The following is a 14,741-nucleotide window of genomic DNA, read 5'->3' on the forward strand; positions in this document are numbered from 1 at the left end:
AATTATTCAATAAATTTTTGTTAAAATGGTAAATAAAATGTAAGGACATTTTAATTATTTTAGGTAGCTAGACAACAAACAACACAAGAGTGACTTATTTGTTAATTAAAAAAATTTGTCCTCTCTAAACATTCTTCATATCAAAATATAATTCCTGATTTCATTTCAATTTTTTTTATTTTTTATTTTTTTATTTTTATATTTTAATCAAACTCTAAACACATTCTCTCCCGTTAATTTAAAATCATCTATTTTCCATCATTTATTTTTACTATGGAGTATTACATAAACAAACAATACCATCTAAAACTAAGAGATTTCCTTCCAACAAAAAAAAAAATAACTCTAAAACTAAGAGAAACAACGTGCATATAGTTCATCACTTAGGCTAAAAAACTACTCCAAGTTTTAATTACAATATGTCAATATGAATGGAAAACATAAGGTTCAAAGACACGACAAGTGGCATACACAATTTACGTAATGTAAGTTACGCATGTAATCGTGTATTTCTTACCCCTTAATCTAGCTATCAATCCACGTTAGACAACTTACATTTCTCTATCAAATCTTTTGGCTATTGAAACGAACCTTATAATTGAATTAATAAATTTCTCTAAACTCCTTAAAAACCTATATAAATATAAAATCCATCAATAATCTAGTCACAATATTAACCATTTATTTCTTAGCTATAATGTCATCAACATCAAACTCCAAACTAAACCCATCTCCCATTAGCCTTTCCTCAAATGAGGGAAGTGTAAGGAAAAGATCATCAACGAGTTTGGAATCGGATTTGGAACCAGAATTGAGATCGTATTCATATAGAATATGGCGGTCTAATGTTGTAGTGAAGAACCCAAGGAATGTGTTTGCGGAAGGGAAATGGGAATCCTTATCAGTTGGAACATTAAGCGCAGTTGTGATTGTTCATGTGTTAGCTCTTTTTGCACCATTTACATATAATTGGGGTGCATTTTGGGTGGCTATAGTTCTATCTTTGGTAACCGCGTTATTTGGTATATGTCTTTCGTATCACCGGAATTTGACTCACAAAAGTTTCAAGTTACCCAAATGGCTTGAGTATTTCTTTGCTTATTGTGGGGCCTTAGCACTCCAGGTTGGTTACACTCGGAAATAAATGTCACATTATCAAGTTGTTAAGTCGGGTCAAATTGATATAGCAAAAAGGGTTTAATAGTTAAATTAAATAGAGATAAAGGACTACAATTTTATGGTGACATTTTTTTGTCTTCTTTTTATTAAATTTATTTAATATGATTTGATTTAATTTGATTATTGAATTTTTCAGGGGAGTCCAATTGATTGGGTGAGCACACACAGATTCCACCATCAATTTTGTGATACGGAGCAAGACCCACATAGTCCTCTTGATGGATTTTGGTTCAGCCACATGAATTGGTTGTTTGATGCTAACGTTATTATCGAAAGGGTAATGTTATACTATAGGAAAATTTGTTTGAAAGTGCATAATTATCTCACATTTTTAGTAGTAAACAACTAATTAAGAGTAAACTTAGCTAAATATACTTCAACTTCTCAGTATTTTGTCAATTAAATAATTTGAACATGTAAATGATAGTAATTATGTACCAATATTGGACGTTATACAAAGAAATTTATAAATCTATATGATGATTATGAATCATATTCACTTAAAAGGTAACATTTTATTATTAATAGTTGTCCTTGACGTATGAAGGTTCATCATGAGTATATAATTATATATATATATATATATATATATATATATATATATATATATATATATATATATATATATATATATATATATATATATATATATATATATATATATATATATATATGACTATTTGTTTTGTGTTTTATACGGAAGAATTACTAAGCCAGAACCTCTCTTTGTTGTGAAACGAGTATATTAATATCAAGATAATTTGTTCGTTTTGCAGTGTGGCGAGCCAAACAATGTAGGAGACCTAGAGAAGCAAGCATTCTACAGATTCATGAAAAGAACATACATTTTGCACCCAATAATTCTTGGAGGAATACTCTATGCTTTTGGAGGATTTCCCTACGTTGTTTGGGGAATGGTAATTTATATTAAGCATTCACACTTTATATATTATGTTATGCAAAGTTTCTTTTGTCTTAGCTTCAAAGTTATAGAGTAGCCGCTATTATCTTTAACTTATTGAGTGGCACATGAAATGCGTAGCTTAATATGCATGGTGTAGGTCATTAATTAGGTGTGTGATAAATAATTAATTACATAACTTCAAAAGCATGAATGAATTGAAGACTTTAAGTTTAATTTTGATTTTGTCCATTAATAAAAGTAGAATGCATTTAATTAGGGTTCATCTTTAGAAAATTAATAAACATGGATAAATACCTTGCGACTACCATCTAGAATTAATAGAATGTCAAACATTTTATTTATTTTTTTATAGAAAGAGGTCAGCCTTATTATTGACACTTTGAATATATATATGGAGTATATAAATGTGTAGCAAGTAATTTACAAACAAAGTACATGTCTTTATATGTATGTTAAACAATGTACTTTATTTCTCGATTTGGGCCTAAGAAAATATTAAAAATTTTAATACAGGGAGTGAGGACTACGTGGGTATATCACATCACATGGTTCGTGAACTCTGCTAGTCATATATGGGGAGAACAAGCTTGGGATACTGGTGATCTATCAAAAAATAATTGGTAAAACATTCGACTTTTTTAAAATAATTTCGTAATCATGCATTTCTATGTCTCTACATAATATAGCTTGGCATGCATATCATTTGCTTTTACTAATTAATAGTGTGAATTAAAAATTTATATGTGATTTATCATCAGGTGGGTGGCATTGCTTACATTCGGAGAAGGTTGGCACAACAATCATCATGCATTTAAATACTCCGCAAGACATGGTTTTGAATGGTGGCAAATTGATATGACTTGGTATGTCATAAGGCTTCTTGAAGTTGTTGGTTTGGCCAATGATATTAAGCTTCCTAGTGAGGCTCATAAACAACGCTTGGCATTTAAAAGTGAGGGAATAACATCTTGAGCCTTAAAGGAACCATGCATAAACTATGATGGGATCGATGCAATTTCTAAGGTTTACTATCTCTGTTCGGTTTAAATTTATCTGTCATATTATAACAGTTTCAATATCTCTACGGTAAAATATGACAATTAATTTCGAATAGATGGTGGATAATGTAGATCTTATAGTTCATGCTACAGTTCTTTATAATTAATATATATAGTACTTAGTATATCTTATGTGATTCATAAACTCAAGTACATTAGTACATAGCAAATTTCCACTATTCTTTTACCTAGTTCAATTGTTTAATTAAATAAATTTATAATATTCGTATCATACCATTAAAATGATTTCAAGCAAATTAAGGGTCAAATGTTCATTACAGATCAATTTTATCGGGTCTATATCCAAAGAGACAAGCGTCTAGCTAGCTTAGTACTCTGTATTGTTTACATAATGTTACAATACATATTTTCAAACGAATTAATAAAAGCATGTCACATATAATGCGGGGATAATAATCAAGGTCCGAGTATATATAATGTATGGTTCAAAATTTGAAGGAAGCTTGTGATTTTTGAGGTAATAAAGTAGCCACAAATTAAAAGCATGGTAACTTGTACTTTACTCGGTTAAAATTATCCAATGTATAATAATGTTTGACAAAAAAATCAACCTTTTTAACGCGCATATAGCCGCATACCTTGAATGTTTGATCCCCATAAATTACTTGAAGGTCAGAAAAAAAAAAAAAAAAAAAAAAAAAAAAAAAAAAAAAAAAAAAGATTATCTGAAAACAACTACGTTGTCAAAGAAGTGAAAATAACGTTAACACTTTGTATATTATTAAGGGATTGGAAAATTATAAATGATGTTTATGATATATGATTGGGAGACCTAAACAAATGGTATACCTAGAAGGGACAGGCTTCATATAAACTTCTTCATGCAGGTCACCGTGCAAAAATGCATTGTTAACATCGTGTTAATTGGGGAACGAACTTTCCAATTCTTTGCCGTGTACATTTCTGCCATTAATCACCCGAGTATTTCAAGTTTTAGCTCAAATTTACTGCCTAGTTTAAACTATTGAAACAACTTAAATTAGTTCGTTACTCTGGCAAGGGATTTTAGACACTCATATTAAAGTGTGAAAATAGGATAGTACACCCGGGTGCACTATGCGCATGGTGCACCCGCTTTAACAAAAAAAAGGCGAAAAAAACATACCTCTATTTGACAAAGAACATACCTGCGTTTGACAAAGAACATACCTATGTTTGATATAGAATATATCGATTTGATAATATGTTCTTTGAGTTTGATTAATGTGTTCTTTGGGCATGAACTATATGTTCTTTACATACATTATAACTTATGTTTTTTAACATATGTTGATTAAACATGTTTTTTGGGTTTCAATAATACAAAGAATATTAGTATTTGAATTTTGAATTTGGCTTTTATATTCTTTGAGGTAATGAGTGACGCACTAATTAAAGTGTATGTATGACTAGCAAACACTAAACTTGGAAAATTTGGGATAAGAGAACATGAAAAAAGAACCACACAAATTCAGCAAAAGATATCACTTCTCCAAAACTCCAATTGACAAACATGTAGACAAAGATGTTGTTAATGTGTGAACTGCTAACAACGTAAAAGCTACGCCTCAAAATATCTAAAAACAAGTGTGGATTTATTATAAGATTTACTGATTTAGTAGAGGTATAACTAAGAAAATAGGGATATGCAAAGACCCCTCTCCATATCCAAATTTTACACATAAATTATTTATGTTATTTGGACTCTTTACTTTATCTCAAGCATTCGTGTCGGATCCTCAATGCTTGAATATGAGTGATATTTTGACTCTTCATGTTGGATCAAAGTTGTGAAATTTTTTACTTATGCATGGAATATATAGGACCGAATAAGACACTTAGACACATACGCATGTTAAACATAAATGGCCGAGTTTGAACAAGGGTTATATATACCCATAGCAAGTGACCACACATGTATCATCCCACAAGTACAAATCTAAAATTCATATTCATTTTAGTGAATATCCACTACCCACCTATATGAATAGATATAGCCACCCCACCAACCATTTAAATTATATATCCACAACCATAGGCCATAGCCCTTCCACCAAATTTGATTTGTTACCTTAATAATAGGGGGGTTTTTGAATTAAACTCTTTTTTATTTCTTTTTAAAGAAGTCCAAACGACACTTATTTTCATTAATCAAAATCATACGATATCTGCATTATAATTAACGATTAATGAAAGAAAATAGATTTAACAAAATCAAACAAGAATTAACCGGGAAATGACTAAAACTCCAAATACATATATATAACAATTCGACACATTTTCAATTCGTTAACTAATTCTTAATTAATTTCAAATCCATCATCTACTCATCATTTATGTAAAAAAAAAAGACGTAACAATTACATAGATTAATCATGGGACATAGAATTTGGATTCTATATGCATGAGATGGTTATAATCTCTAGTCAAAAACAAAATCTAATCCTTATCAATCCACGCATGTTAAACCACTTGAGCTTTCACTCTCAAAAACTCCAACCACGAAAACGTTACCACAACTTCATTTCTCAATAAAAATAAAATTAAATTAAAATCGCGCTACTCGGCCTAAACCGTCATAAAACCCAACATAACCGCAAACTCACAAGAACACCCTTTTCATGGCTCTCATTGCATCAACCCCTAACTCCAAACTATTCAATCAATCTTCCATTTATCTCAACAAACCACAACCTAGTACAACTCTACGTTACAACTTCAAACTACCCATTTCGAAAATTAGCCTTTCCAAACGCTTAGCATTAACGACTCATATACTCATTTGCCAATATGGGGAGTCACCAAATAATGCTCATAATGAGGCAACAAGAAGTAAAAGGACGACGAGGGTTTCGGCCATTTCAACACCGGGGTTGGAGTCGTATTCCCATAGGATTTGGTGGTCGGACGTTGTCGTAAAGAGTCCAACGAATGTACTTGTTGAAGGAAAATGGGATTCTATATCAATTGGGAATTTAGGTGCGGTTGTTATGATGCATGCGTTAGCTCTTTATGCACCATTTACGTTTAATTGGGGTGCATTTTGGGTGGCTGTGGTTTTGTATTTGGCTACGGGATTGTTGGGTATTTGTCTTTCGTTTCACCGGAATTTGGCTCATAAGAGCTTCAAGCTACCAAAATGGCTTGAGTACGTCTTTGCTTATTGCGGAGCATTAGCCCTTCAGGTTCGTTATGTTGTTATTTTAACAAAATTAGTTATCACATTGTTACAATCCTCGAAAAATGCTAAGTGTGGAATTATTTATTTCAGTATTTTCTCTATTAGACTTTCACAAATTATCTACCCACCAAATTATTTTGTTTATCTCGCATTATTTTCATTTAAAACATCAATACATTTATTCTTGTCAGTAGTTTTTAATATTTATTATTATGCATTAAAGATTTATCCAATAACTTGTGCATAATAGTGCGAGTAAAATATCAAATGTCACACCAAGATAAATTAAATAGTATTGTTTTATACATTGTAATTTTAGTATGGTTTGCTTTTATTTGATTATCGATGATAAATTTTTTTCAGGGAAATCCAATTGATTGGGTGAGCACACACCGGTACCACCATCAATTTTGCGATTCGGAGCAAGATCCACATAGCCCACTTGAAGGATTTTGGTTCAGCCACATGAATTGGATGTTTGATGCTAAAATTGTTACCGAAAGGGTAATATATATTCTACTATGGGAGGATTAGGTTTTAATGAATCGGAGGATTAGTTTTGGGATGCATGATATACATATATTTATGACTAATCAAAAAGATAATTAGATAAATATAAAAGGCTAAAGATAACCTAATTTGATATTTTGGTTATCACCTTCTCACCACATTATCGTATAATGACAAAATTGTGAGAGATATTTAATATTTTCCTTGTTGGACAATTGAAAGCCGTATAATTTCAATATCTTGGTTAGTTGTTTGACAAAATTTTCTTAATAATTCAAATGCACAATATAACATGGTTAGTTGTTTTTATTACTGATTATTAAGTTCTTTTCGATTATGTTATGACTTATGACTTGTATTATCCTATTAATTGGTTTATTAAATAGTTGTTTAGTACTACTTCATGAGTAACAATTAATAATATAATCTTTCTTGGTTCTATGTTATTAAGATGACTAAAAATACAATTTAATATCAAGATTATTTATTTTTCATTTTGCAGTGTGGTGAGCCAAACAATGTAGGAGACTTAGAGAAGCAACCATTTTACAGATTTATGAGGAGTACATACATTTTTCACCCACTAATGTTGGCAGGTCTACTTTATGTATTTGGAGGATTTCCCTACCTCGTTTGGGGAATGGTAAGCACATATTTGCGCAACTTTTCTCCTCTTCAATGTTCAATCAATTTTCAATCACAAAAATAATGCAAAGGTGGCCACCCTTAGACCTTAGCTTATTAGTGGCCAGTACAAGTTGGTTTTAATTTGGCACATGACTTTCATGGTTTAATCGCCTCAAGTGGTTGGTGACATGGTGCACACGAATCACCGAGTGTACAAAAAAAGTTTTTAAGTCACGATTGATTTATGGTTTGGATTCAATAACGATTTAATTTACTTTAATGATTGAGATGTTGATTTAACGAGACTAGGACAAAAAAATTGTATTTCATCATGTTAGGATTTTCAATCACTAGATTGTACCTTTATTCTTAAAATAATTTAGTCAAATAAACAACTATCTTTTCTGAAGTTTAAGAAACTTTTTTGTGGTGGTGCAGGGAGTAAGGACTGCATGGGTATATCACATAACATGGTTCGTGAATTCTGCTAGTCATGTGTGGGGAACTCAAGCTTGGAATACAGGCGATTTGTCAAGAAATAACTGGTAATCTACTTGATTCCATTTCTACAATATTGCAATTTACGATTTTATTATACATCTATATTGAGCATCATCTATCACTAGCCTTCATTAATTGAATATGGAACCTATAATGTGAAATTTTCAGGTGGGTGGCATTACTTTCATTTGGGGAAGGTTGGCACAATAATCATCATGCTTTTGAATACTCGGCTAGGCATGGTTTAGAATGGTGGCAATTTGATATGACTTGGTATACCATCAAATTTCTTCAAGTTATTGGTTTAGCCAAGGATGTGAAGTTACCTACTGAGGTTCACAAGCAACGTTTGGCATTTGAAAATGATGGAATATAAACTTGAGGAAACAAAGAACACATTTTGCAATTGGATGCATTTCTTTTGTCATCATAATAACGTATATTTGTATAACTTGTTATAGAGAAATTAAAATTGACCGTGAAATTTTGATCCCAATGCAATCTCCTTGATTTGATGGTTAGCTACTTAGCTACATATGTATGTAGTATTTATTGTATACGATTTTATAGTAAGAAAAATTCTTTATAAAGTTATAGAAATTTGGATTTTAACACCAGAAAATAACCCAAAAATGGTTTTTAACACCTTAAAAAAAAAAAAAAAAAAAAAAAAATTTAACACTAGAAAAATTTTAAAAAAATTGGATTTTACCACCACTTAACGCTCTCCGTCTGAAAAATCCGTTAAGTGGGGTCCATAGTGACACGTGTCACCATTTTATTTGTTTTAAAAAAAATTAAAATTAAAAAAAAAAGAAATTTTTTTTAAGAAAAATAAAATTCCTAAATCTACCCAGCCACCCCAACCCCACCACTGCCACCTTCACCCAACGTTGTCGCCGGTGCATTCCCTCCCCCTCCCTTAGCCGACCGACCCACCTGAACCCTCCCCCTCCCTTTCCCGCAGCCCTAATCCGCCCCAAAACCACCTAACCGCAACCCTCCTTCGCCAAAAATGGCCACGAATTCGGCCACAATTGGCCGGTTTTGGGGCTGAGTGGCCTTAACCGACCGATTTCGGTCATTAATGACTCAAAAAAAAATAAGGACTTTAAGAGGCTGGTTACTTATGATAACTTCATGCTAAAACAAAACGGTATTATCCTTTATATCAATCCACATTAGACCACCTTAAGCTAACTTTTTCTCACAAAATTGTGGCTATTAATAATGATTTTAAAATCGAAGATAAATTCTCTCAAAAAAAAAAAAAATTAAAATATCGAAGATAAATCTCCACAATTGAATTCCATAAAACCCCACACAATCACATAATAACATGTAACATCATCAAATTTTAGAGTCTAAGGTTTTTTTTTTAATTTTTTTTTTTTTTTTTTTTTTTTTTTTTTTTTTGTGACAGTGAGAGAGAGAAAAAAACAAACAAACTAGAAAGACCAAGACATCTAGCCTTCCCGGCCAATCAGTGCGCTGGAGAAACCCTGGGAACCTTCTCAATCCTACAAGCATCAAACGAACCCACCAAAGATTGAAGATCCCGAAGTAGCCAAACCAAAGAAATATCTGCTCGACACTGCTTGACAAGAAGCCCACACATGGTAGCACAATCCGTGTAAACGAGAATCCGACGGTAGCCTCTCCGGTTCGCATTCCGCAGTCCCCAATAGCAAGCTAGTAATTCTGCATGTAGAGGCAAGCTAGCAAGTTAAATCACATAATTTCTTTCTACATTTTGATGTTAGTTTGTGAATTGTGATGGAGAACATATTCAGAATATACACCATAATCTAGCGGTTTGTTACCTTTCAAATTTGAATAGAGGCAAGGAAAATTTGACGTTCCCTCAGCGTGATATATCTATTAAATTTTTTAAATCATCTATTACGAATTAGTAAAAGTCTAAAAGAAGAATTATTATCTGTGACATACGAATTACGAAGTATTACAACTAAATGTTGATGCCGCTGACTAATAAACGGGCCATAAATTCAAAAATCTAAGATACAGAACCTAGAATTTGAGACAAAAAAAAGTCTGTAATCTACAAAACTCAAAACTAATACGAGTATCCAATAAAAATTTAAGACTTCAAATTGAAGATATTAGACCCAAAGCCCAAAACCTGAGATTCAAAGCCCAAAATTTGAAACTTGAAGCCCAAAATTTGAGACCCTAGGCTTAAAATATGTGAATTGATCGAATCTCAAAATTTGGCACCAATACCTCCTCCATTTCTTTTTAATTTATGTCTTTTTTAATTCATCTTATTTGTGCTAAACTGAAATTATTTTTGTTGAACTGAAACTACTTTTGTTGAACTGAAATTATTTAAACCGATTATCTATTAAATTTCCTCTTTAAAGTTACTTATTTTTACTGAATTGAAATTTTTTTTAATGAACCAAACTTATTTTTACTTAACTGAAATTATTTTTATAATTATTGTTTGGGGTAAAAATACCCCTGATAAATGGATCTATGCTAATGCAACACGTGTCCCTATGCTCAGCGTTTAATGAGCCAATTAGAGCATGACACGTGTCATTCAAAGGGGGAAACGGGCTTTAAGCCCATAAACCTAGAAACCGTAAAACGGTGGAAGCCCATCAAATTAGGTTAAATAACCTAAGAGGCACCTGTCCCAAAGACACTATAAATACTAATCATTTACATCAGTTGAAAAAGGACTGAATTGAATAAACATTCAATCCTCACAAATCAGAGAGCTAAAAGCTCAGATATTGAGGTTGTCTCAGACAGCCGGATGATCACTCCTCTCCTAAGAGGAGCCTGATCCCATTTACATTCCGCACTTATTACATCTGTACACGTTCTAACTTGATCGTCGGAAGCGGAGCTCCCACCCTGGGGGTCTCCGTTGTTTTGCGGGTACAGGCGTCCGGAGGTCAGTCTTGGTGTTGTAACTCTCCCGCAGGACACTCAAAAACCCTGAAACATTTGGCGCAGTCTGTGGAGAGAGTACTATTAAGATGGCTTCACGGCAGCCTGTACCGCCTGCTAATAAGAAACGGCCTACGGTCGAGGTCAAAGGCCGAGTGCCTCCTCCCTATCCTAAATGTTTGAGTCGGCTTCAACATCGACCTACCCAGACAACTTTCAGAATACCTCAATGAGGTATTCGCAATCAAGCAAAGTCAGTCAGGCGGCTAGTCCGTCCACACTGGCCCTCGGATAATCCATTTGGCTCCGTATGCGCCTCAGTAGCCATACCGGCCGAAAGGACAACCATGCATGCAGTCGGCCCCCTTTGGAGGTCAGGCGGCAAAAAATGTCCAACATTTGGACTGGCAGCCCTGTCTGTTACAGCTTGAGGAACAACCTTCTATGTCCTTCAAAGAGATAACCTTCTACAGACGGTATTATCTTAGCATCCTGGTTAGGCGGCCAAGTACTACAGGCGTCATAAGGCCAGCTGTTAAGCACAGCAGGCGTCAAATCATGAGGCCAAATGTCAAGTGTTTGGGGTAAAAATACCCTAAACCCGTGGCCCAATGGCCTAGTGACACGTGGCATCCAGCCGTTGGTCAGCAGGGCTCCAATCCTCTGCTGACACGTGTCCTCTAAACCCTAAAAGGGAAACCATCCCTTCCCCACTATAAATAGTGGAAGGACCCTCATTAATGGGGGCTGGAACATTTGTAGTTCACATTGAATACTCCTCAAAGAGAAAAACACTTACCCCGAGCAATATTAATTGCGGAATTCTCCCATTACGCGAGAAGTAACTCCTACATTACGTGCATTCTACCTCCCGTATCTTTACTAACTTGATCGTCGGAGGCGGAGCTCCTACCCCCAGGAGTCTTCGTGATTTTGCAGGCACAGGCGTCGAAGGGCATTCTTGGAATTGTAACTCTCCCGCAGGACACATCAAAAAACCCCAAAACATTTGGCGCCGTCTGTGGGGAGAGTACTTCGAAGATGACTTCTGATACTGTGTCACCGAATCAGGGCAAACGGCCTGTTGTCGAGCCTGAGGTCCAGACGGACCATGAAAGTGGAGACGAAATTGAAACATATGTGGCCCCGGATGGGTCTTTCAGAACGAAGCACCCTCGTGCTAAAGATAGAAGGGAACGGGAAATCAGCCAAGCTGCTCCCAACAACCCAGCCGGGCAAACGGCTGGAATTGCCCAAACGGTGGGGGGCTCGGCCCCCGTTACAAGAAACGAACTCATGTCTTTCATGAATAGTTTCAAGGGTGAGATCAAGAGCCTCATCCGGTCAGCTACTCCAAAGAAGGGTCAGCCGGCCAAGAAGCCTTCTGAAAAGAAGGCGGTCAAAGAACGAGTTCCTACCCCTCATCCCAAGCCAAAGGAGGGGGAGGGCTTAAGGTTTGATCCAAGCAGACTCTGTTTTCCTCAAGGGGAGCTGCGAAAGGCCATCCGGCACGTACAGCCGGATGGCTCCAAGAAAACCTTCTCAGACGCCCGCACATTTCTCCAAGAGAAGCGAGGTCAGGCGTCTGCGTCGGCCTCAACGTCGACCTTCCCGGACAGTTTCCATGACGTCTCACACAGGCGTACGGGAACGAACCTTAGGAGCCAGACGGGCGAAGCTTCTGCCCGGTTTGGACCCAAAGTGATCCAGCCTGGTCTATTCGGCACACCGAATGGGTTGGGTGGATCCCCTTTCATGTCGCCGGGTCTTTTCGGTGGGCAAGCGCAGCAGCCGTTCCAACCCACGGACTGGCAGCTGCGCCTGCTGAATTTGGGGGAACAGCCGACGGCGTTCTCACCAGAGATAACCCAGGCGGCACAGCCGCCTAAGATCAAGAATGTTTTGGTGGGGGCCTATGACGGCACCAACAACCCAGAAGACCATCTAATGGCCTACTCTAACCTCATGTACCTCCAGGGGTTAGATGATGCCGTCTGGTGTCGATGCTTCCCGGCTACCCTCAAGGGCATAGCCCAGCGGTGGTTTGGTAACCTACCAGCCGGTTGCATCAACAGCTTTCGAACTTTGGCGTACTTGTTTACGTCAAATTTCTCAATGTATATTCCTGCCAAAAAGACTAGCCTCGACCTAGGGGCAATACAGCAGGGCGACCGGGAGGGCCTCCGGTCGTACGTCAGACGGTTCAATCTGATGAGAATTCAGATTCCAGGACTATCAGACGAAGTGGCCTATACAGACTTCTTTCGAGGTCTGAAGGATGGGTCGACTTTTAAGTTTGACCTCGTCCGGAAGAGGGTTGCTACCCTCCAAGAGGCATTAATTGAAGCTGAAGCCTATATACAGGCGACGGAGCTTTGTGCTGTTAAGCAGCCGTCAGATTCTAAAAAGTCTGATAAAAAAGAGAGCCGGCAACAGCATCAGACGGCAAGAAAGGAAGAAAAGAGAAAAGGGGTCTGGGCAGCTGACCGATCAGGACAGCCGGCCCAGAAGATCAGGCGGAAGTCAGAACCATATGTCCCCAAATACGAGTTCACAAAAGATTGCTCCACCATCCTCCTGGAAATCAAAGACCGGATGTCTCTCGACAAACCGGCTGAAATGAAAAGCCCCGTGAATAAACGGGACAAGAGCAAGTATTGCCAATACCACGAGGATGTTGGCCACGACACCAATGGCTGCTATAGCCTCAGGCGGCTATTGGACCGTCTGGCAGATGAGGGGGCCCTAAAATCCTACCTACCCAAGGCTAAGGGTAATACCCAGGCCAAGAAAGGGCAGGCGGCAAAAATCGGCCCAGCAAACTCCGAGACGGATGAAGAGACCATCTTCACAATAGCAGGCGGTTTTGCCGGAGGGGGTCCTACCATCCGGGGCACCAAAGACAACATCAGGAAGCTGGTCAACTCAGTGGATGAGGGCCAGGCGTCGAAAGACATCTTTCCTGAGGTCCTTATTTCTGAAAAGGACCGAGGCAAGGTCAGGCGGCCTCATGATGACCCCATCGTCATCGAATGCAAGGTTGCCAACCAGAAGGTTGGCCGAATCCTAATAGACACCGGGAGCTCGTCTGACCTAATCAGTTACCAGTGCTTGACCAAGCTCAAGTACACATCCGGTAACATGCACCAGGCTCCTCACCCACTAGTCGGTTTTGGGGGTGGAGTAGTGCATCCGGTCGGATGCATAGATCTTCCGATCCGGCTGGGTGAAAAGGGGCAAGGACGCCACATGATAGTCAAGTTTTTAGTTGTGGAGGAGTTGTCCGCCTACAACATGATATTTGGCCGTCCTACCCTCAACGCATCTAAGGCTGTCATCATCCCGTCCCTCATGTTGGTCAAATTTCAAAAGGATGATGGTATAGTCGGTGCCCTAAGCGGGGACCAGAAGACGGCAAGAGAGTGCTATCTCTCTGACGTCAAGACAACTATGGGTGCAGCCGGCCAGGGCGAGCCCATAGATATTGATAACTGCGACCCAGCAGTCCCGGCTCCAAGGGCAGCCGGTATGAAAAGAAAGGCGGACCAACTGGCACCCGTCAAAAAGGAGAAATAGCAATCACTAGCCGGGGAAAGGTCAGATGACCAACGACCTCAGCCGGCTGGTGACTGCCTTGATGTCATCCTAGATGACAGCCGTCCTGAAAGAACAGTCAAGGTCGGGACGGTAGCCTTCGAACGGTTGGGAGAAGGCTTGCTCCAGCTGCTGAAGGAATTCAAAGACATCTTTGCCTTTAAAGTGGAAGAGATGCCAGGCGTCAGCCCGGATCTTGCTGTCCACAAGCTAGCCGTAGATCCCAAAAAGCAGCCGGTTAGGC

General features: G+C 37.4%; 2 protein-coding genes across 2 annotated transcripts; both read left to right on the forward strand.

Moving 5' to 3' along the window:
* The first annotated feature begins 188 nt into the window (after positions 1 to 188).
* Positions 189 to 4,209, forward strand: LOC110698651 (palmitoyl-monogalactosyldiacylglycerol delta-7 desaturase, chloroplastic-like). The gene is made up of 5 exons (XM_021876131.1): positions 189 to 1,123; positions 1,316 to 1,456; positions 1,956 to 2,096; positions 2,618 to 2,724; positions 2,863 to 4,209. Exons 1-5 carry the CDS (start codon positions 698 to 700, stop codon positions 3,074 to 3,076), a joined length of 1,029 nt encoding a protein of 342 aa, XP_021731823.1. The 5' UTR covers positions 189 to 697; the 3' UTR covers positions 3,077 to 4,209.
* A 1,130-nt stretch (positions 4,210 to 5,339) lies between these two features.
* On the forward strand, positions 5,340 to 8,477 carry LOC110698652 (palmitoyl-monogalactosyldiacylglycerol delta-7 desaturase, chloroplastic-like). Its single transcript, XM_021876132.1, has 5 exons — positions 5,340 to 6,347; positions 6,707 to 6,847; positions 7,356 to 7,496; positions 7,919 to 8,025; positions 8,150 to 8,477. Exons 1-5 carry the CDS (start codon positions 5,784 to 5,786, stop codon positions 8,355 to 8,357), a joined length of 1,161 nt encoding a protein of 386 aa, XP_021731824.1. The 5' UTR covers positions 5,340 to 5,783; the 3' UTR covers positions 8,358 to 8,477.
* The last annotated feature ends 6,264 nt before the right edge of the window (positions 8,478 to 14,741 follow it).

Source organism: Chenopodium quinoa, unplaced genomic scaffold (genome assembly GCF_001683475.1).
Source record: "Chenopodium quinoa cultivar QQ74 unplaced genomic scaffold, ASM168347v1, whole genome shotgun sequence".
NCBI classification, from domain to species: Eukaryota; Viridiplantae; Streptophyta; class Magnoliopsida; order Caryophyllales; family Amaranthaceae; genus Chenopodium; species Chenopodium quinoa.

Bases quoted from the DNA above. Each gene is read 5' to 3' on its own strand.
- LOC110698651 (XM_021876131.1), top strand. From the start codon at position 698: ATGTCATCAACATCAAACTCCAAACTAAACCCATCTCCCATTAGCCTT. The intron at 1,457-1,955 runs GTAATGTTATAC...TTCGTTTTGCAG, and splicing joins CTAACGTTATTATCGAAAGG to TGTGGCGAGCCAAACAATGT. The intron at 2,097-2,617 runs GTAATTTATATT...ATTTTAATACAG, and splicing joins CCTACGTTGTTTGGGGAATG to GGAGTGAGGACTACGTGGGT.
- LOC110698652 (XM_021876132.1), top strand. From the start codon at position 5,784: ATGGCTCTCATTGCATCAACCCCTAACTCCAAACTATTCAATCAATCT. The intron at 6,348-6,706 runs GTTCGTTATGTT...AATTTTTTTCAG, and splicing joins GCGGAGCATTAGCCCTTCAG to GGAAATCCAATTGATTGGGT. The intron at 8,026-8,149 runs GTAATCTACTTG...TGAAATTTTCAG, and splicing joins GATTTGTCAAGAAATAACTG to GTGGGTGGCATTACTTTCAT.